Source organism: Aspergillus nomiae, assembly GCF_001204775.2.
Source record: "Aspergillus nomiae NRRL 13137 chromosome Unknown contig00005, whole genome shotgun sequence".
NCBI lineage: Eukaryota > Fungi > Ascomycota > Eurotiomycetes > Eurotiales > Aspergillaceae > Aspergillus > Aspergillus nomiae.
The window spans coordinates 22642-48591 of NW_015378060.1; the positions used below are offsets into that span (position 1 = coordinate 22642).

The 25950-nt window shown below is 49.0% G+C and overlaps 11 protein-coding genes across 11 annotated transcripts; 3 read left to right on the forward strand and 8 right to left on the reverse strand.

Annotated features, from left to right (window-relative positions):
* Positions 1–116: 116 nt before the first annotated feature.
* Positions 117–1862, reverse strand: ANOM_000524 (uncharacterized protein; the record flags this gene model as incomplete). The annotated part of the gene is made up of 5 exons (XM_015545782.1): positions 117–599; positions 646–789; positions 837–1196; positions 1252–1409; positions 1469–1862. 5 exons carry the CDS (start codon positions 1860–1862, stop codon positions 117–119), a joined length of 1539 nt encoding a protein of 512 aa, XP_015412051.1.
* A 1545-nt stretch (positions 1863–3407) lies between these two features.
* On the reverse strand, positions 3408–5468 carry ANOM_000525 (uncharacterized protein; the record flags this gene model as incomplete). The annotated part of the gene is made up of 5 exons (XM_015545783.1): positions 3408–3633; positions 3678–4155; positions 4216–4943; positions 5000–5210; positions 5267–5468. The coding sequence occupies 5 exons, from the start codon at positions 5466–5468 to the stop codon at positions 3408–3410; spliced, it is 1845 nt and encodes a 614-aa protein (XP_015412052.1).
* Positions 5469–6436: 968 nt separating this feature from the next.
* Positions 6437–6787, forward strand: ANOM_000526 (uncharacterized protein; the record flags this gene model as incomplete). Its single annotated transcript, XM_015545784.1, has 1 exon — positions 6437–6787. One exon carries the CDS (start codon positions 6437–6439, stop codon positions 6785–6787), a length of 351 nt encoding a protein of 116 aa, XP_015412053.1.
* Positions 6788–10042: 3255 nt separating this feature from the next.
* ANOM_000527 (nmrA-like family protein) lies at positions 10043–11105 on the forward strand (the record flags this gene model as incomplete). The annotated part of the gene is made up of 2 exons (XM_015545785.1): positions 10043–10369; positions 10413–11105. Coding segments are annotated over 2 exons (1005 nt in total), but the record flags the coding sequence as incomplete, so codon positions are not given.
* Positions 11106–11853: 748 nt separating this feature from the next.
* Positions 11854–13628, reverse strand: ANOM_000528 (serine-type carboxypeptidase F; the record flags this gene model as incomplete). Its single annotated transcript, XM_015545786.1, has 4 exons — positions 11854–12746; positions 12805–13031; positions 13088–13370; positions 13430–13628. The coding sequence occupies 4 exons, from the start codon at positions 13626–13628 to the stop codon at positions 11854–11856; spliced, it is 1602 nt and encodes a 533-aa protein (XP_015412049.1).
* An 895-nt stretch (positions 13629–14523) lies between these two features.
* Positions 14524–16204, reverse strand: ANOM_000529 (oleate hydratase; the record flags this gene model as incomplete). Its single annotated transcript, XM_015545787.1, has 3 exons — positions 14524–14816; positions 14882–15579; positions 15633–16204. 3 exons carry the CDS (start codon positions 16202–16204, stop codon positions 14524–14526), a joined length of 1563 nt encoding a protein of 520 aa, XP_015412050.1.
* Positions 16205–16656: 452 nt separating this feature from the next.
* ANOM_000530 (uncharacterized protein) lies at positions 16657–18057 on the reverse strand (the record flags this gene model as incomplete). The annotated part of the gene is made up of 3 exons (XM_015545788.1): positions 16657–17056; positions 17106–17692; positions 17746–18057. The coding sequence occupies 3 exons, from the start codon at positions 18055–18057 to the stop codon at positions 16657–16659; spliced, it is 1299 nt and encodes a 432-aa protein (XP_015412108.1).
* A 1282-nt stretch (positions 18058–19339) lies between these two features.
* On the reverse strand, positions 19340–20726 carry ANOM_000531 (uncharacterized protein; the record flags this gene model as incomplete). Its single annotated transcript, XM_015545789.1, has 5 exons — positions 19340–19818; positions 19870–19934; positions 19991–20370; positions 20419–20486; positions 20537–20726. The coding sequence occupies 5 exons, from the start codon at positions 20724–20726 to the stop codon at positions 19340–19342; spliced, it is 1182 nt and encodes a 393-aa protein (XP_015412107.1).
* Positions 20727–21300: 574 nt separating this feature from the next.
* ANOM_000532 (DUF3632 domain-containing protein) lies at positions 21301–22192 on the reverse strand (the record flags this gene model as incomplete). The annotated part of the gene is made up of 3 exons (XM_015545790.1): positions 21301–21707; positions 21762–21825; positions 21875–22192. Coding segments are annotated over 3 exons (789 nt in total), but the record flags the coding sequence as incomplete, so codon positions are not given.
* Positions 22193–22542: 350 nt separating this feature from the next.
* ANOM_000533 (putative short-chain dehydrogenase) lies at positions 22543–23532 on the reverse strand (the record flags this gene model as incomplete). The annotated part of the gene is made up of 1 exon (XM_015545791.1): positions 22543–23532. One exon carries the CDS (start codon positions 23530–23532, stop codon positions 22543–22545), a length of 990 nt encoding a protein of 329 aa, XP_015412106.1.
* Positions 23533–24017: 485 nt separating this feature from the next.
* Positions 24018–25918, forward strand: ANOM_000534 (uncharacterized protein; the record flags this gene model as incomplete). Its single annotated transcript, XM_015545792.1, has 6 exons — positions 24018–24474; positions 24542–24886; positions 24937–24997; positions 25066–25162; positions 25217–25817; positions 25875–25918. The coding sequence occupies 6 exons, from the start codon at positions 24018–24020 to the stop codon at positions 25916–25918; spliced, it is 1605 nt and encodes a 534-aa protein (XP_015412105.1).
* Between the last annotated feature and the right edge of the window lie 32 nt (positions 25919–25950).

The following is a 25950-nucleotide window of genomic DNA, read 5'->3' on the forward strand; positions in this document are numbered from 1 at the left end:
CTAGAAAAAACCTTGCTCTGAAACATAACCAACATGTAACTGAAATGATGAACTCTTGCACGATGAAGTAGAAAACCCATGTAACTATGGAGATCCAGACACAGAAAACGTTGGAATCAAATCGAAAGGACACTCTTTCCACCATCAGATGTCAATCGTTCCCGGATTTTTATAGGCAAGATATCGGAGCCAAGTCGGTGGAACTCCACTCGGCCATCCTCCAGTGTTCCGACCTTGACGATTGCACTCGGCGCAAACAGCAATGCTTCGCCAACGCGAAGATGGACAATAATGTCAAATGCTGAGGTAGACTCCTTCTCGGCCCCCGATTCTTCCGTCTCACTACCATGGTTGCCGAAGCCACTCTTTGGAGAGAAAAGGTTGATTGCTGCTGCAGCAAGGTGCTTTTGCAACGTTCGGAGCCATTCCGGCGAGGTAAACCGATGAACAATTGTAACAGAGCACAAATTCAACAAAGCAGTCGAGACAGTCGGCTCTTGGGTAGAGATGATTACTCGAGTCCCAAGGTGCCGTTGAAGACGAACTGCTGATAATAGTGTTTCTGTGAAAATCTCGGCCTCTGCAGAGGAGTTCATATACTTCATGTTTGTTAGAAATATCCCTAAGCCCGGCAGAACTACATACCTTATGTGCTTCGTCAAGTGCAACCACCCGACCAATAGTTGGGTCTTGTTCGAGGAAGATCCCCAGGCAAATATTGAAAAGCGAGCATGCTGTCTCTGGGGATATACATGGACAGGACATATCAACAATAGTTAAACAGCCAGGCTAGATGCTTTAGCGGATACCGAAGGCGAAAGGAATTCTGTACTTACCACTGGGTCCCACATGGAGCCGTTTGCAACCTTGCTTTCCTTTGACCTCGATATGTCCACTTGCTCTCGAGGCATAAAACTCTCTAGGGTATCGAGCCGTTGCTTTAAAGGCCCCAGCTGATCACGAGTCAACCCAGAAGCGAGGACTCTTCGCTTGAACTCTTGATAATTGAATGGTGTCCCTGCCTCCTGTTGTAGTATACGTAGTTCACGAAGGATTCGTTTCACCGTGTGTATATATAGCGGTATCTGCCCATCTTTCTGTCCAATAGCCATCAGATCCATCATCCGCTTTGTATTCAAATGACTCTGATCAAGCTGTAATGGATTCACTGGTATATTAAACCTCGAATAGTAGTCCTATATCCTCCATGTTATGATATTTATCTATTAGATGATATTTTGGAAAACCTACCCTTATAGAGTGAATATTTGTCGGGGAGCAAAGTACTCGGACTTGCACATCTGGGTGCGATGACAAGAAGGCTGCTTCGCAGGGGGATCCCACTGTGTCACTGATAAACGTATCATAATGAAAGACCAGCCTGTTAGCGGCTTGGGCAACCTTCCGGCCTTTGATGATATCAGGCAATTTTCCAAAAGGCATGACAATGTATGACTCTTCCCAGAACCCTGGGAGCCACATATAAAGATGCTGGAAGGATGTGAAACATTGAATAGTAGTCGAGGGTCCTCATCCAAGCGCGTGAGAGGAGAGGCATGCTTCGGGCGAATACCTTTCAGAAGCGGGCTTGAGCCGGCTAATAACCCAAACTGTGGGATCTTAGGGTTATCTTGCCCATTTCCAAGGTTTGCATGACAAGCTAAAACACTGCTTGAGATGATCGGCGCATACGCCGATTCGTCTGAGACCATCTCGCCTCCATGGCTGGACTTAAGGAGGCCCAGATGATAACGTATGACCTCGTCGGAGAATATTGGGTCATTCAGAGCCACGTCAGATAAAGGAGGGATGGTTGGGGTGGTCCCGGAGGTTGAACTAGGAAAATCCTCAATAGAACCCATATTTGCGGATCGTTGATACTCGGTGTGATATGTTAATTATAGTCAGATATGGGAGAAGTGATGATGTTTTCAACCGTAGAGCTCTGGGTCTCCGTCCACATTTATGTTCTATGTGGACATCTTGGTAGTTCATGATACCTCAGGGCCATCAGTATCCACCACGTCTCACCCCTACATGGTTATCCGAGCTCTTTCTTAGCTCTTTCCTAGCTCATGTCGCGACTGGGGCAAGAATGCAAGGATATCCCAAGAAGGAGAAGTATGGACTGAATCGGCATACCATGGCCTACGCGAATATAGCTTGGGAGCGGCACCGTTCCACCCTGCAGGATTCAAACTAGATGTCCCTGAGAGTGATTCCTTGGAATTACGCAATCTATTCCGTTCCGGAATCCTACGGTACAGGCTACTGTAATATAACTTTACACTGTGTCTTTCTCAGCATGTACTGTATGGGGAAGAATTGCGGGCTTAAGCCCTGTGCTTTCCAGAAACCTCACCGTCGCAAACGTATCCTCACCCTTAGCTTAGGCATGCCGATCACCTTAACTATGGGCCTGGGTATGTACACTATACCCCATAGAGTAGTAAATGCACCAAGATATTCATAGTACCCTTTTGATAGAGAACGACCCCGCGCAGTTGAATAGGCATCAAGAATTATGACAACTGGTCTTTGCACGAATGGGGCAGCAAGGATTGTACTGATTCCACTCCCTGGCTGTTCGTGTCGCGGCAATGTCGCTGAGACAATCATTTTCTAAACCTCGAGTAGCAGAAGCTTGGAATACACGTTATCATTAAGGGCCTCCTGCAGGAAGGTCGTTATAATTTCGGAGTATCTGATCTAAAACGGAAACGATGCCCTATTTCGCGCGCGACCACTATGATCGAGAATCTTTACCAGTATGCACGAGCTGCAGCCTAAGCGGACGAAGTATAGATATATATGGTACTGGAAGCTATATCCCTCCCTCGGGTAGCGTGGCAGTGCATCCAACGATATCTTGGTTTTTGCTGCAACTTGCCGTGCCACTTCCCAAAGGGGAGGTTTCCGCCCCGAAGGTGTTTTATTACCAAAACAAGTATAGGATTGCCAGCTAAGGTCCCTAAAAAATATTGGCATGGAACGTATACGTCCCACCAAACAAGATTAGAGAGAATTAAGGGGAATGCAGAATATTCCGATACTTAGTCTCAAGATCAACGATATTTTGGCTTAACAGATTGGGTTTCCTAACGATTGCAACAATAGATATTCCTGTCGTTACCTGCCCATTGCGACACGGCGAATGAATTCTGACGGGTCAAACCGTTGGTCTTTATAGGTACGCACCCGACTCTACTGTATTTGTGTTGCCCGTAGATAGGCCATGCCTGCTTGTCAAAATTGTACTATTGGTTCACAAACACACGGTCTAGTTCAAATAGCGCAAAAACTATATTACTGGACTACGGATGTAAGAGGTTCCATTGACTTCGATTACAGGTATAAACACCTAGTCGAATCATTTGCCGGGCTCTTAATGATCGTGGTTCATCGCTTCACCGAATACAAGCCAATAGCCCCGGAGCGCCCTTAGGATACCTTAAAATATCTTCGGGGCACATTTGCTCTATTTGAAATATCCCCATTTCCGCCAGCCTACAGCAAAGAACGGGCTCTAGAATGGCCCAAACGGGCTCGCTGAATTTACGGAGAAGGTCGCCTTGCGACTTGTCGAGAAGTTGGATAAAGAGACGGAACTCCTTTTCCGTGGGCTTCCAGAACCTGCACATCGTCAGCTCCGTATATATAGTAGTAAACCAACTTACATGACATCTGACACACAGGGATCAAGCCGACCATCTAATGTGTTGTCCAAAATAAGCCCGAGAATTCCCTCGCCGAAGGTATCTGTCAATATGTGAAGACGCTTGCCGACTCTCCGTAGCCGGTTGAACCTTTTTAGTTGGCTTCCATAATACTCTGTATCCGGTTTCAAATCTGGAAAGATCTCCGCCATCAAGGCTTGGGTGACCTTATGCTCGTCCATATTTCTCGGATTTCCCATAGTCTTCCGAGCTTTCGGGAGCGTATCCGCTGTGTAATGAACATAGCCAGCACTAGAGACAGTTTCATGACCGCCACAATCTCGGAACATTTCAAGAATATGGTACCATCTCATAATCTGAATGATGCCAGCCTCTTGTTCTAGGCGCTCAATCAAATGCAGTCTTTGGCTAGGGATAATGTCTCGTAGACAACATGATCGAAAATTGTCATCCTTTCTTGCCCTTTGTATCATCCGACCTAGCGCAAGTATTGTATGGGGACTTGCGATACTTATTACCAGACGTATGAAAGCCTCACACAACTTCTTCTTCGGATTCATCAAGTGTTCCTGAATCTCGGGCGTAAAGTATGTGGCCTCTGGAAGCGGCAAGCATTGCTGTTCACATTTCGTCTTCTCGTTGGCTAGGAACTCTTTGAGCTCAGGATCAAGATGAAAGAATTGTGTACCTTTTACACGCTTGATCTTTTGTTTGTCGTTTCTTTCGGTCTCACTAGGCCTCTTAGGAGTAGTGGTACTTGAGCGCGGCGCTTCGGATGGGATGACAGACGGTACTGGAAATGTAGCGTGATCAGGTACACTCGAAGGGTCGATGCTAACACTTGGAAACTCTTCAACTATGCTACCATCAGGGAGAGGGTTTATCTGGAAGACATGATCGTGGTATTGAGGCTGCTGGTGAAAGTTGGGTAAGATATTGGGCTCACTTGTGACACCTGAGGTCGAGATGTTTATCGATATCCCCGGATCGTTTTGTATCGTTCCAAGAGGATCACTACATCCAAACAATGGAGGTACCGGAGCATACAGGCTGGTATGGACAGGAGAAATAAGCATATGACGCTGTTCTAGGTCGGCCACGGTTTGTGATGGTAGATTAATTGGTAAAGACTCGATGGCTGGGGGGGTCAGTACACCAGAAAAGTGGATTCCCGCAGTCAGGGCAGCGTTTGTGACAGCAGATACAGCTTCCACAATTGTCTCTGAGCCAGTTTCGAGATATTGGATATCAGGCGTCATGAAGATGCTGTTAAAGAATTGCATTAGTCGGCTGGACTCCCGAACGCTCCATAATGCTCGTACCGCGACAGAACAAATAGTGTCACTGAAATACTCCCATTAGTATCTAGAAGAACAGCTGCAATGATTGCATTTATTGTATTGCGGAGCACGGCCGTTGATTCGAACCCCGATCGGCAAGAGTACGTGATATACTTGCTGATGCCACTTCGCTTAGCAGCAAGAACAAGGTGGTCCCTCTTGGTAAGCTCCAGTTTCAACTTTGCCTTATGCTCTGGAGATATTCCCAATTCAGCTGTGTCTGTGTATCGACCATAGTATTACACCAACCTTTGTTTATACCCATGCGCATGAAAACTATATTGAGTACCGTGTCAACCCACGCGGCACCAACCTGTGCTAGCTGTCTATTACCCTCATGATTGTAATTTTCCACACCTGCAGCAGTCAGGGCTTGACGAGGGTAATCTTTGTTGGTGAAGCTGTGTAGAATGATGGACTCCACTGATTGAACCTGATCGAGAGACGCCATGGTATTATGTTTGGAATTTGAGTGTAATTTAAGGAAGGCATAGGCTCCATAGACATACAGAGGACAAACAGTTCTTATATGGACAAGAAAAGCGATTAGGACAATATAGTTCCTCAGATATAAATACCCAAAGCCCATCAGGTTATTGACGGTAGGTATTCGCCTTGAAAGGATGAGTAAACCAAGCGGTCTGGGTTGAGCAACATGGCTGAGAACCATCTGCATTTACCCCCTGGCGTCCGGCAAATACTTCAAGTGGAAAAATAGCAATATAGACCAAATTTTCGAAAGGCCAGTGTTGTTTGGTGCCTCTTATGATCGCATGCGTTAGGGTGGTTGTTTACTGGGGAATCATGCACTCACCGTGGTTTGAATTGGATTAGAGTAGATTTACCCCGAACGCCAAGTAGGTGATCCCTAACATCTGCTATTATTGACTCTTATGGATTGGTGAAAGTAAAGGAACTGCAGCATTGACCCCGTGCATATGTTGGGGGTAGGAGTGTTTCCTAGCAAGGCAACAGCCATGGAAGAACGACAGATGCTGAGCTAGTATATACGAGTGATCATAACTGTTAGTGAATGCAGTTGTCTATTGCGGTTGCGCTGCGTCGGCTGCAGCCAAGATCGACAGACAGGGCTTGGTACTGCCAGACATGGCAGGGGGCTAGCGCCCCGTATTGTTACTATCAACGGAGACGACCTGCCAGTTGTATCTCGACCCAGGACGCTTACTCCCGGCCCTCTGAATGTGGCCGATCTATCGGGAGCGGATTTGACCCCCCTCCAACTGCGTGAGCTTGCCGCGCAGTCACCTGTGCGGAGCCCCGATTTTATCGTCTTGACTATGTCCCTTTAGATCCTCGACGATCAGCTGTGGGGCTCGCTGGCGCGTGCCATGAGCCTTTTCCTTGAGCAGGGCTACTCAGTTACACTGCGACGCGTCCCGCTGGATACGTCGGAGCTGTATGAAGAGCGGTCCGTTCTCCTCCTTGCTGCCCCGGGCTGTATTTACCTTTCAGTGGATCGACGATGCCCTTTCTGATCTTCACTTGATGCCTACACTGGACGGGGTATTGGCGGGACATATCGGGACAGTCTTATTGGGCTCTGACCTACTCTGCCTATCTTCCACGGCCCCGGCGGACGGGGGCGATTGTCCAGGAATTCAAGGCGCGGGTGTTTATGCCGCGGTCGATCCTGTCTTGCCGGCTGGTTCAGTGACTGCAGGTGCGACCAGCACCCTCAGCGGGGATAGCCTGTCCATCGCGGGTCCTTACCTAAGAGGCGACTACGCTCGTCCGGGAGGAGCACGTTAGATTGTAGCCACGATATTCCGGATAATTGGGTAGTTCTCGACCAGGAATCCAACCCCGCAGCCGACCCACTTACCTGTGTTGGTTGTGTCAGAGTACTCCGGCGATTTTCCTGGAGAGGACTAAGCAGTAGAGGGTTGAGGATGTGTCCCACTAGTAGTTTTTACCGGTTTTGGCTGGTGGTATTCCTCGCTGGGATGTGGTACTGGGGGTGAAATCTAAATGTAGATAACGGGTCCTTTGCACATAACCCTCAGTCTCCATATCTGTTTTGAAATTTACTCAGGATACTCTGTTTTGTCTTGTTCGGTATATGATGAATAGTCGAACCCATATCTGTCCATAAAACTTTCTCTTTATGAAGTTAAGATTTAAAATGGCCGGTAGTGGATTACTGAGAGTAGTACAGTAGGACTCCGTATGTCATGGCCCAGTATGATGCAGATCCAAGATAATTTGATCCTGGATCAGTCAACCATTGCACAAAACCATGAGTAGCATAAACCTAACGCTATATATAACTGGGTAGTGGAGGTCAAGATAAACCATGAGTCAGGCGAACGTCAAGACGAGCAGAAAGAAGTATGGAACATACTCAATGTCGGCAGCGATTACCATACTTCACAGCAAAACAAACCTCAAATGACAGCAGATTTGAAACTGCCATGCCGGTACAGTGAAAACAACACATGACAAGATCTAGACGTAGGTACACAAAGTGCCCAGAAAGATTCCTTACACCGGCTGCCGCATAGACCTTGCCATCTGAAGCTTCTCGGCTGACATAAAACCCCTCTGGACAAGCTTAGACTAGACATGACACGCAGTGCCCACCCTTGACAATTCTCTTTGACTGCTGCTCGGTTCATTGCTCTGGGTGGCGGTTCACTTGCTGTAATCTGCTGCTCGGTCACGGTAACCAAGTGGTATAGATTCAAGAAAGATGCGGAGCTGACGACGTTGATAGACTGAGGTGATGGCTGGTACCGCATACTTTCTCCACCCCCTTTCACTTGGTATACCCAACCAGTAACTTTCTCATGTCGAACACAGATAGACCAGTAATTAGGCTCGCCAGGTCCCTGGCTCTGAAGGACTAGAATGATGTATAGAGGGTCGTGTGTAGCGGGGATAATCTGGCGATTTTCAGGCTGGTATTCGGTCCACTCCTGACTCCCTTATGCGCCAGAAACATCGGCCGTTAACCTCACATATCTCGCTGAGGCTTATTCTCCTTAACGTCGTATCTGCGTCCGGATATCCGCTCATATTGCTAAAAGGGAGTGAATATTTATCTATTGAGAGCGATGTCGTCATGGTTGCCCACATAAGTCCTCGTGCACGGTGTATCTAAAGATGTTTGGGAAAGTATCTCTTATACTGTCGTATCGGTTTGTAGGTTGGAGAAACGAACGAAAAGGAAAGGGATTGCATCCTTCCTATTTGTGTATTTCTCGGTGCTTGCTTGCTTGAAGTTAAATATAGCCATAGATGACCAGTATGCAGCTTTTACACATCTGTTAGGAAAGTACGGAGTACAGTGTTCAAAAATGTGCTCTGCAAATCATGCTTTGTTTCCCGTGACACAAGGCACGTGGACTCTTATACGGTACGGTGACACGTCATCCTAGGTGGTGACATTCGAGCTCTCCATAGCAGACGCTTCTACCTTGTCACAGCGGTTCTAGGCTAAGGACTCACTTGGACGAGGAAATCTCCTGTATTCCATAAGAAACAAATCTCGAGCTTATCTTGATTGTTCAGTCTTCTCTTCTCTACTTATGCAACCACGCGGACATGGAGGATGTCGATCACTCTACAGGGATTCCCTACCAGTGGAGGAATCTGGGAGTATGCTGGCTGGTACCCTGACTATTGGGAATACGCTCAAATCATGAAGCCTGCCTTTTATGGAAACTTCCAAGACTGGATGGCTAGGACAGCGCCGCAGACATGGGACCTTGATGGGATCAATGCTGCGAGAAAGGTTTTGTTCTAAGGTCATGTTGCGTTATAATTCAACGAAATTGCAGCGAGATTGTTGTCAGTGAAATTAGTTGGCTTCTGCTTCTGCGCCCTGAGCCTGCGAAAACACAGTTTAATGTCTACGTGAATTGTGAATAAAACCAAAATTCAATGGGCGTTGGTTGGCTTTTCGCGCAAGAAAGCCCGTGAGCCTATACATAGGTCTGCACAGGGTCTTTATTATTCCAGATATAAATATCCCAGTGGATGAAAGAACACAGCAGGGATTGGAAGCTTATAGAGTGTGGGCTTTATCTCTAATTTGCTATCACACCTTATCTTTCGGTATGTCAAGAGCGTCGAAAGAAAGATGTTCGGAGCTCATCTTGTAACCTCCCCCAAATGCCAAGATGGATGTATGTACATCATTTAGCCTGCACGCTGTGATACCCTATTTTCTCTTTCTTTTCATACTCCAGCATACTTGGATCGAACCCGGACGTCGTCCCCACTATGAATCTGAGAATGTTCTTATTATCTCCGACCAGGGTCGTTTCTCGTCCCTTCTTAACTTCAGCAGAAGACCCTCCTCTTTCCTAGGCCGTAGCAGACCCTTCCCGGACTACTGTTGGGCTTCGCCGCGATCATACTGAGATTCCGAGGTTCGATGGAGCTTTGGCAAGCGACTGGTCGGCTGTACATCTTTACATGTTGTCGGTGTCATATATTTATAACGCCAGCTGGGGCTTCCTGCGGTGAGGTCTGAGAATAGCCTTCAGAGCATAGCGACTGACTAGGTGGCATCTCAGAAGGTGACGGTATAGTCGAACTGTGAGCAAGTAAGGCCAGTTCCCTCCCCACACAAATGCCGACGTCCTGAAGAAGGCTGGTGCGTACGAGGATTCTATTCCTCCCACCATTCCTATATTCCCGATAACGTCATGGCCGGTATTGGTGTTGGCAAGCTCAAATAAAAGACTTGGAGAGATTTATTGCCCGGAGACGTGTATTCGGGGCGGCAATTCGCTTCGATTTTCCCCTTCAGAGCTCTTAACCTTCAGTTTTTCTGTTCTCTTGTACAGTATCAGATTGGAGATTGTTGATAAGACCCACAAGAAAATGGAAGGCAGGGCGGCATTAGTCATCCGTTGGTGCCTGAGTCAATATCGGCCTCGGCCTCGGGGTCTGCTGACCAACATGACATCACGATTATCCCTTGCTAGGGTTGAATGTCTGAAGAGACCTACATTTTCCACCTCAGCTCTACCATGTAATGCTGCACGTACATAAGGACGACGGTGTTCCAAACTGTCAGGAACCAAATCATCACAGCGTCATTCAAACCCCTCGAAAGCCTTCCACAAAATGACCATCGCTCTGCTGATCATCGGCGCCACCGGCAAACAAGGTGGTGCCGTTGTTGACGCGCTAGTCGCCCAGGACGCAGATGTGGAGATCCTCGCCGTGACCCGGAATGCCCAATCCCCATCAGCCCAGAAACTGGCTCAGAAGTCGGACAAGGTTAAGCTGGTTCAGGGCGATCTCAACAATCCCGCGGGCATCTTTGAAAATGCCAAGAAAGCCTCATCCTTGCCTGTTTGGGGCGTATTCAGTCTTCAGGTGAGGAGATCTTTAGCTATGACTTCGCTTGTATACAAAATAGGTTAAACTGACGGAGGGTGGTCGAAATAAACAGAGCCCCTTTGCGAAAGGCGAGAGTCTCGAAAGCGAAGAACGCCAAGGCAAGGCCCTCATTGATGAGGCTACCAAACAGCGCGTGCAACACTTCGTCCAAACATCTGTGGACCGCGGTGGCGATGCATCGACCGACAACCCCACGAACGTGCCCCATTTCGTGACCAAGTACAATATCGAACAGTACCTATTCGAGAAAACCAAAGACGGGTCTATGGATTGGACCGTTTTGCGACCGGTGTTCTTTTTCGACAACCTTACACCAGACTTTATCGGCAAAGTTACCTTCACGGCCTGGGACGCATATATACAGGGAAAGCCGCTCCAGTGCATCGCGACTAGCGACATCGGCATAATTGCGGCCCAGGTCCTCTTGCAGCACGACCGATTCAAGAACCAGTGTCTCTCTCTGGCAGGCGACGAGCTTACCTTCGAGCAGATGGCAAAGAAATTTAAGACCCAAACGGGGCATAGTGTGCCCACTACGTTCCGCTTTGTGGCCTACTTTATCATGATGATGGCCAAGGATCTGAGGCTCATGTTCAAATGGTTCCACAATCAGGGCTATGGTGCTGATATCAAGCAGATCAAACAGATCCATCCGGGATTGAAGGATTTCGATACCTGGTTGAAGGACGAAAGCCAATTTCTCAAACATTGACGTGTGATACCTCTTTAGCTATGTATATTGTTTTTGGTCTAAATTATTTTAATGACTGTTACCTTGATGTAATGTATTTAACTGGGATTCTCGGAGGATTGGTTCAATCGGTCTGTCATACTAGGCGACAAAAGTGAAATTCACCATCAATTCCAACGTACGAAGAATTCAAGATACATGCTTCGATGCAAGGATGTAGACAGCATAATGCCCACTCACTCCCCTGCCAGTATCCCCGCTCTTTGCAGACGGAACGCTCCAGTTGCCTTCGAGTTCCGCTCACGCGTGTTCCTCTCATATAGCCGGCAACGTCTTCGCTACCGCAGCCCTATGCATGTTTTGCCCAGCAATGCGACGCCAGCGCCTGAGCGGCCCCTCCGGATGTAACCCCCCACCCCAGAACCAGACAAATAGTACTAAATTGCGGGGATCAGAGTTGCTACTGTCGCTGGAGTATTGTCGCTAAGCCAGGGTATTCCCCGCATACTGCAATGGTTGACTAACAGGATTAGTCGATCGTTGGAGTGGAGTAAACACTCTTGGATATGATGACCTCTTGCACAAGAAGAATAATTTCGAATACATGTACAGAAGACTGTACGATGAATTATATTCTTAGCTGTCGTAGTATTGGTACCTATTCAACTATATGTACATATCGCCATCGCCTCCACTTGAGACGCGATTTTCATCAAACATTGTGTACTTATTCTCCACCCCCATGCTTCATTATTGCCTTTCCAGGACTCTAAAGCTTATCAACCCGACCCAGCAGCCACTGCAAATGGCGATACGTCACCCGCGGCTGATACTGCGGCTGCATGTGTCCGGACTGGTAAGTCTCGGCCCACATAAGCCCACGCTCATAATGCTGCACACCCATAACGCCCTGGCTCTGCAGCATGGCTTGACCATTCTCCTCGAACACCCCACCCCACGTGAGATCGGGCAGATCGATGGTGATGGGCGTGGCCGGCGCAGACTGGAACCCGAGCTGCCCATTCCAGGTCATATTCTGGATGGCCAGCAGCGTCCCGTTCGTGAGGATGATCATATCGTAGTCACCGTTGCTAACCAGAACGCGGTTCGTGCTCTCGATAACCTGCGGCAGGACGTGCTCGATCGGGTTCGCGGATAAGTCCCCTTCCTGCTCGGGGCCGGCGTCGCCGCCGACGTAGACGTTCTCGCTGGAACAGCCCGACCAGGTGACGTTCAGCGGCGCGTGCATGGCTCGCTTAACGTCCGCGCGGTCGAAGTACACAGTCGCGCCTGCAGGCTGGTAGTTGAACGCCGTGGGCATGGCGAGAACGTCCCAGGCGAGCGGGCACATGAGGTTGATCTCGTAGATGTCGAAACAGGAGTTGGCGACCATGGCTTCGTTGCTGATCAGGTCGAAGACGTCGCAGGCGGCGTCGCTGGTGTAGTTGAAGGATTTCTGGGGTTGCACGCCGGCCGGGGGGAAGACGAGGTACTCGTCGAGGTACTCCTTGTAGCCGCAGGAGTCGTGGAGCTTCTCCAGTTCCGCCATGAAGCTGGTGTTGAAGTTGAAGAGGTTGGCATTTTGCTGGACGAAGGGCACGGCGGGCACTTCTTCCTGAATGTAGTCGTGTTGGCCAATACAGGGGTCGTATACCAGGGCGCCTATTTTAATGGTAAACGTAAATTCGATAGTGAGTTTCCAGCCACGCGAGATATTCACCTTTCACGTCATAGTGCTCCGTGTCATTCTTGTCCAGCATGGCGGCGGAGATGTACGGAACATAACGGCCAGCGTAGCTTTCACCAGTAACGTAGATCTTGAAGTTTTTGATGCCAAAGAGCTCCTGGAAATTCTTGAAGAATCTCACAAAGTCCTCGGCAGTTTCTTCCTGGGTTGTCGCATTGGGCTTGCCGATTGCGAATCCTGTACCGACGGGCTGTTCGACCCTGTCGCAAGACGTATTAGACGAATGTTACGACATACACAGCAAGTGCGAACATACCAGAGCACATTGGTCAGGTTAACCCACGAGTAGGGGTTCTCCACGGGCGCAAACGTGCCAGGCTGCCATGTGAAGCGGCCGTTTTCCTGGAAGAAGCCCTCTAGAGAGCTGCATCCTGGTCCTCCGTTGAGCCAGATTGTGATCTCGTCAACAGGATCGCCGATAGTAGGCTGGAAGACAAAGAAAAGAGCTCTTGACTTGTCGTTCTTGTCGATGGGGACTAATCCCGAGTACATCTCGCCCACATCGAAGGGAACATCTGGGAGGTGGTCGACCCGGTAGGCTATTTGGAACCAATCCTGTTAGTCAATTATATTACGAGATGGACATATTTAAACGTACACTTTGTTTTATTGGTTAGGAAGCGGAAATCGTCCAAGGGTGTCTTGAACGACGACTTCTGCTGCTCTGCAGCTCGCTTGGCCAGGTTCAAAGAGTCGCGGGCCTTTTGGCCGAACCGACCATGTTTGGCAGCAGATACATTATCCGTGACCAGGCCAGCGGCTAAGATAGCCGTTGACACGATGCTTTTGAACAACATTTTTATAAAGTGTTATTGGTGAGAGAACCCATTTTCTTTGGGGTGCGGCGGCCTTTATAAACATCAGACCGGGATGAGCGGCCTGCATGACGGTACAGCATGCTCAGGCACAGCTGCGAGAATCCCAGATTCGGAGACGTTACAACAGGTTGTGGGCCGCTCCATTGAATTATTGAATCAGAAAAGGAAAGGATGCGGAGTCAATTGGTCTCTTATCACAAATGACTCCAAGTGACGGAACAAAAGCCTCGGAGGATTGAGTAGGTGGCCAATAACAGAGCAAAGGCCGAGCGGGAATAAACAAGCCCTAAATTACGGGCCCCAGTCGAAAGCTTGAATGCGAGGCGACTGAATTTCCCCTCGACTTCCCGGAAGAGGCCGGATTAGCGGCCTCTCTAAACACGCCATGGATCCCTCTGCGGCGCTGTCCGACGGTGATACGCTATACTATATTGCTTTGCATATCTTTTGTGTCCTGCGGGGATACGATTGGACTTGTTTCAGATTAGCCCCGGCCCACCCTAATTGAAATGAAGGCAAAGATAGGGATTTTGAAACTACCAATCGACATGCGCAAAGGGTGATAAGCGTTAGTTAATTGAGTAGTAACGCAATCTTTCTTCGCTAGCTTTAATGTACATATGTGGTAATGACCTTTGACATCAAGGATTATAGCGTAATGTCATTGTCAGTGAGCGGGGATATATTGAGCTCAGGCATCGTGGATGCATATTCCACCCTAGTATTACCGAATCGGGTAGAGATTTACAAAACCCTCACGATCTCCGCCCAGCCAGTATCCGAGGGCCGACAGGATGATGCATAGGCACGAAGATCTGGTATTTCCAATCATTCGACCATGGAAGATATATACACAGAGAAAGCTCGCTCTGAACTACATCAAGAGACTGATTGCAGAGCTTCTCTTCGACTTTTTACCCTCATTGTCCAACCCCATCAATCGACGCACCGCCATCTGCGCCCCTCTAACACCATAATCCATAGAAACCACGACTTCGTCCGGTATATCCACAAATTGTCCAATAAGTGCCAGGTTCTCCATTCCTTCAGGTATCACTTGTGGACGATCGCCATCTGCCCGCGGTAGCAAGGTCGCCGTCATCCGCGGGACGACAGACGGGATGGTGATCGAGTTTTTAATATCCCGTCGACTGGAAATTGCAAATGCTGGAGTATTTCTGTCATAATCTCCTCGCCAGAACAGGCCAGCATCGACTTCTTAACATAGTTACCCTCTGCCTCGGGGCAAAGCGCATAGCCCCAAAGGACTTGCACATCGCCTGGCTGATCGGGAAATAGTGGCTGTTGTGGGATATTCAGGCTGATGATCCAGCTACTGTCTTTCAGTGTTACGAACGCCGCTGTGCCAGGCTGGTTGTCTGTCAATTTGCAGAATCGGTTGAAGAATTCGGGATCCTTGAGCGTGACGGTAAACGATTCCAAGCGGGACTCTGGCATGCGCGTGCAGAAATTATAGGCGTTTCCGAATTTGGGGTTCTTCGTCGATAGTTCCAGCCATAGGAGCCAGTTCTCATCAAGATCCTTATCGATCTCCATAAGCTCTAATGAGGGTGGTTCGGTGTTGCTACCGACCGTTGTCCCAGACATGACGGAGCCAACGGAAACAATGACAATGTCGTTTTGTCCCAGTACAATCTTGTGCTCGCGCTCGCCGTCTCTTTGCGCGCAAATGGCTGAGACGCGGTTCTCGTTTTTCGTGTCAAGAATGATATCGGACACGGTAGTATTGAACTGAAAGTCTACACCTTGTGATGTTAGGAAATGGGCGATGGGCGCCACAATAGTTTCATGGCGATTATAGCGACCACAGTCTAGAACGCGCGGGGAGTTTAGATCGTGAATATCGTGCATGAACCTCGCGATATATCGGCGTAATTCGGTAGCGCTGTGCCACGGCTGGAAGCCGAACCTGGTAAACGATTAGTCTTCGAATCCCTCACGTTGCTGACTGCGACTTCTTACGTTGTGGCCAGCATCAGCCAGTAATTACTCTTGAAGAAGCTCCCGCTAAAGTGATCCTTGATCCGTGTTCTCGCTAGAGCCTTTTCATTTTTCGAGGCCATCACAAAAAGCTCTATGCGGTCCCGGAGCCCCAAGTTGATTTTGCGAGGATCAATACGGCCCAGGCCATGCGACCTCCGAGTGAGGAGGCGTGTGTGGGAGGTCCCATTTAGAGCGTGGCTCCCGTACTCTACGATATCGTCCAGAGCCGTCTTGCCTTTGCGCGTTCTAGACGGAACCACCGAGAGCAATTCTTCCATGGCCGAGCCGTTGAAGGAGGGCATCCCTCCTGCCCGATAGTTGTACCCATTCACTGGGTCCCCTTCGCTAATCGTACCTCCCCCCGCCACAGCGAGCTTCTCCAGGATATGGATCTTTTCCGGGGGCACATTGGCTTCCTGGATTAAATGCACGGCCGCTGTGAGGGAGGCAATGCCGCTGCCAAGGATCCAGACGTCAAGCTTGTCGGGCAGGCGATACCCCCGTCCAGCGCTTTGCCTTAGTGAAGATCTTGAAGATTTGCGACTAGGCATGACGACGATGATCAGAGGGACAGGGCAGAAGGGACGGCGTCTGGTCTGGCTTAGAAAGAGATTTGAAATAGTCAATCAAGTTGTAGCCTTTCTTGACTTTATTGAAGGGGTTCTAGGCGCACGGTGGCAATGAGATTTCTCTGATGTCAGAGCGGTATTTTTTGTTTGATCGATCAAGCTTCTAGCAAACGTCCGAACCGTGGGATGGGCAGATCAGGGTCTGGAATGCTGGGGTGATTCGCTGGATGTCAGAGTCTGGATCGCGCCCGTTATGACGCCACGACCGCCATCTTTCTGATTCTGCACGCGGAGTTTTTCTAACCTCGGGGAATTTAGTGCCAGGAACGATTTGATAAAAAAAATAATAAGTTCTCATTCTATACTACTAGTAGTGGCAGTTCATTCCTAAACGGGTAAAGACACCGAGGGACTCGCAGTAGTCTATGGACCACTTAATCCACAAATGGCCTTGCTTTCCTGGATTTCACCAATTGAGCATAATACTCTTGGACTGTTTTGCGCCCTTTCCCCTCGAAATATTTAGGCCCCAGTTCGGTTGTGTCAAATCCCTTGGGATAGTACTTTTCTCCCTCATCTCCAGGCAGTGGTAGGCCCAACAACCGCATAAACCACGCAGACAGACCCCAGCGATTCGATAGGGTAGGCTTAACATAGTACGGTGCTCCACTCCAGGTACTCACGTAGTGGCGACCGTGCTCATTGGAGCCCTCGGAAAACACATCCAGTCGGAGGAACCTCGGCCGTGGTAGCGACAGATATCGAAGGTAGAACCGGCGAATGGCTACCAGAGAGAAGAAGATGGCATAGTATAGGCGAGCAGGGGCGTCATACCTAACTCGTTAGCATCTCGCTACCAAAGCCACAGGGGTGCGAGACTCACATCATTGCCACCCGTAGTCTTTCATCCATCATACATGATGCAAAGTTAACGCCAACACCCTTCAACCCAGCCGGCAATGCATAGACCAGGACATCCATGGTCTTATCCGCGACGGCCTTGTTTTCCGGGCTAGGCTTCATGTATTGCTCCTCGTATCGATGACTCCATTCGGTCATCTCGTCAAGAAAATGTAGTCCATCCCGGAATCCCATCTTCGCGGATGGCAACTCTGTGAAGTCGATCTCAAGTGCATCTCCTAGATTTTTCCAATACGTGCCGATAGCACATCGCTCGAGGTCGCTCATGGAGCGCCATTCGAACATCTCCACGAAGCGGATTGGCTCAGTCGCAAACAGACTCAGGGTGTATAGCATGTCCGAATTGAGAATGCTACCGCTGGTCCGATAGCCGGTGTGCAGGAACTTTGTTCGCGCGATCGCCGTAAGGGCACGGTCAGAGGTTGGCTCAAAGGACATGAACTGGCCGATGAGAGCACCGGTGTCGGCATAACGCTTGAATGAGGTGGCTGGGTCGGAAAATTGGGACGTCTTGAGTAACAGTTTGGAAATAGTGGGGATGCCATATGTCTGCTCAGACAGTCAGTGCGTATGTACCTTTGGATTGAACGGGTCCTATTTACTCGGAAGAGCGCAAACTGTAGAGCCTTCAGGGATATCGTGGGGAACTCGAGTTGGAGAACCTGTTTCTGAATGGCCCAGGCATCATGGTCGGTCATGTAGGCCATCCCTTGACGGGTCGAGTATTGCCGATACTGACGATGCAGTCTCCGTAGTCTCTGAAACCGTAAACAAGCCACCAGGACAAGATATGTGGCGACAAGGCCTGCCGTAGTGGCAATGCGTCGTCTAGGATTCGCCCATAGTATTTTCAACACTCTTCTAAATGGGACACGGTCGGATAGTGTAAGGATACGGGAGATAGCGTTCTCCATGGTGAATATCTTTCTGTTCAGACGGTATACTTTGACGGCAACTAAGACTCACGAGAGTGCCCGAGAAACTTCTCTTTATACTCCCCATCCGCACTTTCCATTTTGCAATTCCAATAAGACGAGCACATGAGCAATCCTCCGGATGCGAGTTACCCTCTGTCAGACCACGTCTTTGCGGTGAATGTACAGTGAGATGGTGTAGCAGTATCAATCATATGCAACGCATGCTAACTTGCGGCGGACCGAGGATGCGGGGTGCGGGGAGGTTTTGTCGATCAGCCGTGAAGGGCACGAACGATGGAGGCACCGATAGCTAAACGTTGCTTTTAACACCCGAATCTCCGTGGGAATCCGGCAACCGACAAATCAGCACGATGATATTTGTCGGATAGATGAAGCCGACATCATACGAGGAGTCGATCAGTGAGATCTGAGTCTTGAATTTGCCGTAGTCTGAAGGATCTACCGTTCAACTGCCGAGAGCCTATCGCATAGCATTGGGCCGATGCACATATCTCTGTCTTCTAACTGGTTCTAACCAGCACAATGAGAGTTTATGCTTCACGGTTTATGCCTGAAGTGCAGGTCCTGGTTACTAGAACCCTCGGCAATTAGAATAAAGGCATTAGAAATTAGCCTATTGGGCATGCTGCTGATATTCATGATAGATAGCACATGCCAGTACACAGCGTTGGCGACGTATCGAATACGACGGGATATCCTAGAATCGCAGTCCTTTCACCACCATGAAGTTGCTATCAGGCCTTAGTCAGAAGCCGAGTGTGTGTCTCAAACCGCTTGAGCATGAATTAGCCACCAATGTGAAACTTTCACCAGACGCCCAAGATTACACGTTTCCAGTGTGTGGATGTCTCCTCGTTGTAAGGGTCTTGGTAGCCTCTACGCATGTTGCAGAAACTTGAACAATCCATCAAATATCACCCAAGAGTGAGAAACGAGCAAGAAAGTCTGCCATACTGTAGATTTTCAATAACTTTAACAATACGGGATATACGTGCGCGAAGCCTTCAAGATCTCTCGAATGTCTCAGACTTAAGAGATCAATGTAAATAGAGGTTGATACAGAGCAATTTCAAAAACGCCAAGTCAAACCATGCTTCTCGCACTGGCATAATCATGACAGCTCCAGTTCTGTCTCGTCTTACACCGAACAGCAGACACTCTCCAACATACAGTCCTTTCCACCCTAAACCTCTCACATTTTCGATTCGTTGCGTCTTTATCCAACAAGCGGAGCTAGATTTCCTATCTAGACGAGTGTCTACGGATAGCTATTGTCCGAATCCCACCCAACACCACTAAAATCAACATTCGACATATCATCCATCATATCTTTCTCATCCGTACGAGTAGAGTGTACCCCTGAAGTCAAGGAAGTTCTCCCAGCCTGTGGCCAAAGCACTTCGCGATCATCAACATCCCGGATAATAGTCGTCTCGACTCTGATACAAGGTCCTTCTATATCTGCTCTGTGATTGCTTACCTCAATAGGTGCAGGAGGGTAGACCTGTGATCGCACCTCGGAGCCACCATCCTGGGAGAAGTTCGTGCAGTGCTTATGAAATGGCCAACGGTCCGTCTTCTGTGTACGCTCCGCTGTTATCCAGGGACTTTCTGTTTCGTGGTAGGCGCTCCTCCAGGTACAACGGTCAAACAAGGGGGGCATCGTCACAACTGAGGCACAGACAATGGCGAGATCAATTTCTAGGAGCGTCCAGATTCGTTCTTTTGTGCCGCTTTCTTCGGCAGGTTAGCAGAGATCAATATACGGTTGTATGTGGACATATTCACCAGTTAGGTTGGTTGCTGGGTAATACCTCAATGCGATCAGACGCATCAAGCTACAAATACAAACCCTGGTGGAGGTCAGTAAAGAGTAGTTCCAGCCTGTCGAAGTTATGTGTGAACTTACATTCCACCCATACAGAACAGGATGGTAAGCAGTACTTTCTTTCGTGGCGCTATTTCCAATCGCCATACTATAGCAAATGGGATTGCCAACAACACTATATCCTCGACGAATGACACGGATCCAAGGGCCATAAAAAGGGCCTTCTGTCCACTCACGCAATGGCCCTCAATTTCGTGATTCCAAAAATACTGCGGTGGCCAGCATTGAAAGGTATTTGCAACAAGAGCTGCCAATCCCCATGCGATGATAAAGACGGCGAGAAACAGTGTAAGAGGAAGTATTCTCTTGACAGATCCCAGCAATTTCCGAAGAAGAACAATAATGGACAGCTTAATGAAGACGTGGCAGGCTGGCCAGAATTCCTGGGCTATCCAGAACATCTACGAACAGTTAGTGCATGTGTCATCACAATGGCGAGCAACTCATACCATTATTACCCGACGGGCAGTCCTCCGCGGCAGAGTTGAAAGGTCTATTCCAACGCCTTCCAATGCAGCTAGCACAGTCAATAATGGAGTCATGAGCTATAAGAATGAATGCACATACCGACGATGGTTGTTATGGTAATGCCATAAGACAATACCAGTCCTAAGCCTAGGAACACGTCGCCAGCGTCCAGCTTCCCGATACCAAGGCAATGCCTATACAACCGAAGAAGGTAAAAGAGCGTAGCTACCACGGCCCCAACAATGGAGAGGGCGATGAGTAGCCGGCTCCAGTACTCTGGACTGGTCATTAGCTATCAGGTTGCTCAATTCATGTCCAGTCTGATGTTGCAGTAATAGATCTCGTGTTCGGTGGCCGAATTACCAGTTGCATTCACCGTGCACCTACATAGCTCAGTAAAGTCCACATTTTTGAGAGCTTTTACACGATGGAGTTGCCCGTAATAAGGGCTTCCGATCGTACCATCAGCGATCAGAAGTTAATTACTTTTCCTATCCTTCTAGAAGTCGTGATGTCACGCCTTTAAGGCCCTATTGTGGCGTCAACACCTATGGGACAAGCGCAAAGGTCGGAATAAAAGCATATTTAAAATGTCAGAGATTAACCAGTCTAGCGATTGGCCATCCGGAGATTTTGGAGAATGCTCCATGGAAGTGTGGCTGTTTACCAAGCTGTCTCATACCCGAACAGGGTATTGGAGATATCGGGGAGGTCAACATCCAGCGTTCTGCACCACCGTCCAACTAATATTTGACTTCCATGATTCATGCCTTCTCTGGTTACGGTGATGACATGTGAGTACGGGAGAAAAGTCCGCGGGTGAGATCTGCACTGGACCTACGGTTCCGGTACTATCAATTACCTTCCAGGCGTTCCATCGCCGTCTTGGCCGTACTCGCAACCTGTCCCACGTCACCTCCCTGATCGCTCATCTGACTCAGACGCTCCTTCCAGAACTTCCATCGTTCAGGGCACAGCTTAGCTGGTCCCTGGTACAATGATCCCCCAGCCATAATCCGCTCTTCCTTGTTCTCTGCAGCCATGGTTTGCTGTCGCAAAACAGGTCCACCATGGTTGAACCATTCCCTAGCGACGGCAATATCACATTCCACTTTCCTCCCCGACGATTCTTCCTCAAGCGCATCCCGGAGAGCCCACACAGCGAGATTGATCCATGGTGCGAGGCCGAGGCTCAGTAGACGTGCGACGAAAGAGTTAAGACTGATCCATTCTTTGATTTTCTCTTCGGCTTCGTTGCCGGTTGGAATGACTAAAATTCCATCAGCATACTTTTGTCTTTCTCCTATGATCCGTGAACACGTACGGTTCCAGGCTTCTCTCATTTCGGGCCCCAGAAGAGGTAGATCCGCCCAGAGTTTGGTATCATTCTATACTTTTTAGTTCAATCCAAAGCGCTCAAGATGAGGGATGACTCACGCCCCAAATTTGTATCGTTGTAGGTGGTATCTCAGTCAGCGCCTTCACTAGTTCCACTAACCGTTCCTGCGATGGACTATCACATGGGATTTGTTTTGCGACATTGATAACAATAGTCCAAAATTGCCAAAGCAGGTTCTCTAGGCCGTCCGCGTTAGAATCAGACAGAAGTGGAACTGCGAAACCATGGATACTCTGTGCAGCTGCGGGCGCTGTGATTGAGCTGGAAGGCTGTGCATATTCATTCAATATCGCAAAGAGTTGGTTCTCTCGCTCTGAAGGCGATTCAATCCTCGAAGACAAATTTAGAGAGGCCATTTTACGTAGAGTCAGTATTTTCGTGATTGCCAAAGAGGACACGAAGGCAGGAAGATATGATTTTATAATAGCAGCTTATCAGGCGGGGTTTATCGGCTGGTTGCGCGCATGAATCATAATGCGCCTTCTAGCCACGGGCTGATCTGATCTGCAACATTGAGAGGGTGTGATTGGGGCTGGTGGTTTTAGTGTCGGTTGCAAGACGCAGCATGCTTGGCAATATTTGGTTTATTGGTCTATCTTGCAAGAAGCTGCATATTAGTCGAAATTAACAACAGTACATGGTATCCAATAACAAATCAAGTCTTTCCATTCCTCCTGCACTTGTAGTTTCCGACGTCATATCAGATTTAGGCATGTAACCCTGCCAGGTTCAATGACATTTCCCACAGCTTCGTCTGTTTTGCCTCGTCATACACCCAGGGAGCATACCCCTTGCCAGTCCTTCCAGTACTTGGATCATATTTGTCTGCAATGTGACAATCCTCAAGATACTTCCCGCCTTTTCCTTCCAACTCCGGTGCCACCGCGGCCCAAACGGTGGTGGCAGCCCCGTGCTCCGAAGTTTTCCACAAACTAGACATCTCATCATCTTTCTCCCATGCGTCAGTCTGTTCCTTGGGAACGTGTTGCTGTAACCCAGATTTAATACCACCAGGGTGAAGACTAAAAGCATGGAGGCCCTGAGACCCATATCGTCTCTCGATTTCATTGGCCGTCCAGATGTTCGCCGTCTTGCTCTGACCATACGCTCTCCACGGCTCGTAGATTCCCTCCAGGTTAATGTTCTCGAAGGTAGGCTCTCCGTAGCGATGTGCCATGGACGAGACATTGACAACACGCGAGTTGAACTCCGGGGTTGAGGAAGCAAGCAGAGCATCTTTCAACAGGTAGAACAGCATGAAATGGCCTAAGTGGTTGGTACCGAATTGGGTTTCGAACCCATCTTGAGTCCTACCCTCCGGTGTCGCCATGACCCCTGCATTGTTGATCAGGATGTTCAATTGGGAGCTTTCAGACAGGAAGGCTTCCGCACAGGCGCGCACGCTGGTCAGCGAGTCGAGGTTCAAAGGTAGGAGGTGGATATTGGGTTGCTTGGTGAGGTCTCCCAACGCTTTCTCGGCCTTCTTCAAATCTCGCGCGGTGAGATAGAGCGTAGCCCCGGTGACGGACAGGGCACGCGCTGTGTCAATGCCGATGCCCGACGAGCAGCCAGTGATGAGGATGACTTTGTCCTGGAGTTTGCCTTCTAAACCATTGCTCTTGATGATCTCCAGTGCGGTGGGATGGCAGTTGGTGCCGTCTTTGGAGTTGTTAAGGGAGCTGTTGGTGGTTGACATCTTGAGGGATATAGTTGAAGTATAGGTTGTAGGGTAGGGTCAATTATATAAATATGTTGCGGTGATATGATATTCAATTTGAGGTTGCGCTCAACAGCTTTCGAATGCATGGATTTGTTGCGATTTTTATATGTCCAGCATCATGGCAAATTTTACACCTAACGCCGCAGAGCTCCATGGCGGAGTTAGATCGTCCCTAAAGCCGTTGAATAGCATCATCTTTAGGCTCCATACGGATGCGGATGGAAATGCGGGCGGACGAAATCTATGGATCGGCAGTTGGTTAGGACCATGAAATCCGACTAAGAGGTGGGCCATACCACGTGACATACGGCCAATAGAGTGTTGTTCAAGAGGCGTGCACGTGCTGCCTATTGGTCGATAATCATATGATATTCTCACCCACTTCGTATACTCTGTGCGGCCGCCCGCCCGCATTTAATTCCCGCGTCTCCCGGAAGTTCTACATTAACGTCCTCAACGTCATGGCGGATCCAGAAACACATACCTCGAGAGCTATTAACGCTTGTCTCACGTGCCGCAAACAGAAACGAAAGTGTACGAAAGAGAGGCCTAGATGTTTCGTTTGTCGGAAGACTGGGAAGGCCTGTGATTACACCCCTATTGGCAGACGTTCCGCGACAGCTACAGACACTATTGGAAGCCCAGATCCCGAAGAAACCGGTGAAAATGTCTCCTTAGCCAGCAGAAGTCCTCATCCGAGCGGATATGAGAAAAGTGCAATGGGTGCTGGTTCTTCGACTACGACCGGCCTCTTCACTCTGTTCCTCGACTCCGAGGTTTCTCCGGATCGAAGTTATCTGGAGTCTAACACACGCATCACCCTGCCGCCCGAATACCTCCCTTATCTCCGGAGTCCTGCACAAGTTCGACACGAAGTTGATGTCTACCTGAATAGTGTCCACACATTTTTCCCTATAGGTAAGATCATGGCCAAAGTGGGCTCGGGTGGTCTGTGTGATCGAGACTGAAGCTCGTTTCTGGACAGTTTCCAAGTTGCGGTTGTACCAGCAACTCTCGAATGCGGATCGCATCAATGAACCTGATTTTGGTCTCCTCTTGATAGCGATGCAATTGCATTCGCGACCGTGTAGTGAAGTTGAGTCTAGTGAGGCAGAACTTTACAGGTCTGCAAAGGCTTGCTACGTATATGTTGAGCGCAGCAATATCTTCTCCATCAAGGTGCTACAAGCACTACTTCTGATCGCACTATACGAGATATCGAACTCTATCTATCCGGCGGCATATCTAACAGTGGGACATTGTGCACGACTCGGACATGCTATGGGAGTTCACCAGCGCAGTGATGCGCCGCAGATGCTGAACCGAGTAGGTGAGTAATATCCACACACTTGTCAGGCCCTGGTGTGCTTAAGAACGCAGGTACGTGGGTGGAGCTTGAGGAAAGGCGTCGTACTTGGTGGGCCGTAATCATATTGGACAGGTAAACTCTATCGAAAACACTCCTACGCTTGTTGGTACACTATAGCCTGAACTGACTCATAAATTCAGATATGTTAATTTAGGCGGCAGGGACCGCCCGCTTGCATGTGAAGATGCACAGCCAGAGGATTTTCTTCCTGCAGATGACAAGTCCTGGGATCGTGGTGTATACATCAACCCTTGCCCTACGCGGGCTAAGCATGTTACTGAATAGCACTAGGAAATCACGGTAGTCGAACCCCTCGCAGTCCGCGCCAACACGACCATCCAAGCTTGTCCATTCACACGTACTTGTCAAGCAGCGCATATCCTCTCCCGCGTACTTGGCCACCTGAACGATCGCAACGCGGATGTCGATTTTCGATACGAAGAGGCGATGCAGCTGCATCGAACCGCCCAGGCGCTATCACATACACTTTCACAAGAACTGGAAGAATGGATCGAGAAAGTATACGACCCAACTGCACACCTTCCGCTGTTTTCTGCCATTGGTATCTGCTATAGTGCGTCACTTCTCCTGTATGACAGGTACTGTTGCAGCGGTATTACTGGGGTAGCTGGGAATCTAGAAGTACAACAGATGGCACTCTCCAGGATCAGTGAGGTATCTCGGGAGGTCTTTCACTTCGCAAAAAGCATTCGCTCGGCCATGGATCTTGGTGGGTCCCTCAGAATGAGTCCCCTGGTACTTGACTGTCTATATCAGGCTGCAGCCAATTTTATGTGGCAGAGTCGTGAGACTGGGAGTTCAGACCTCTTACATATGGCGAATGAGATCCAGAGTGTCCTCGAGCTTCTTGGGACGAGATGGACGGCTCCCCGTAAGATAGACCACCCAAATCCTTACCTACTGTCTTCTGCTAATCCACTGGCTCTAGGCGCATATCTGTCGATTCTTCGAAAGTCTGGCGGTCACTGCTAACTGCCACCGACAAGGACACCTATGCTACGATA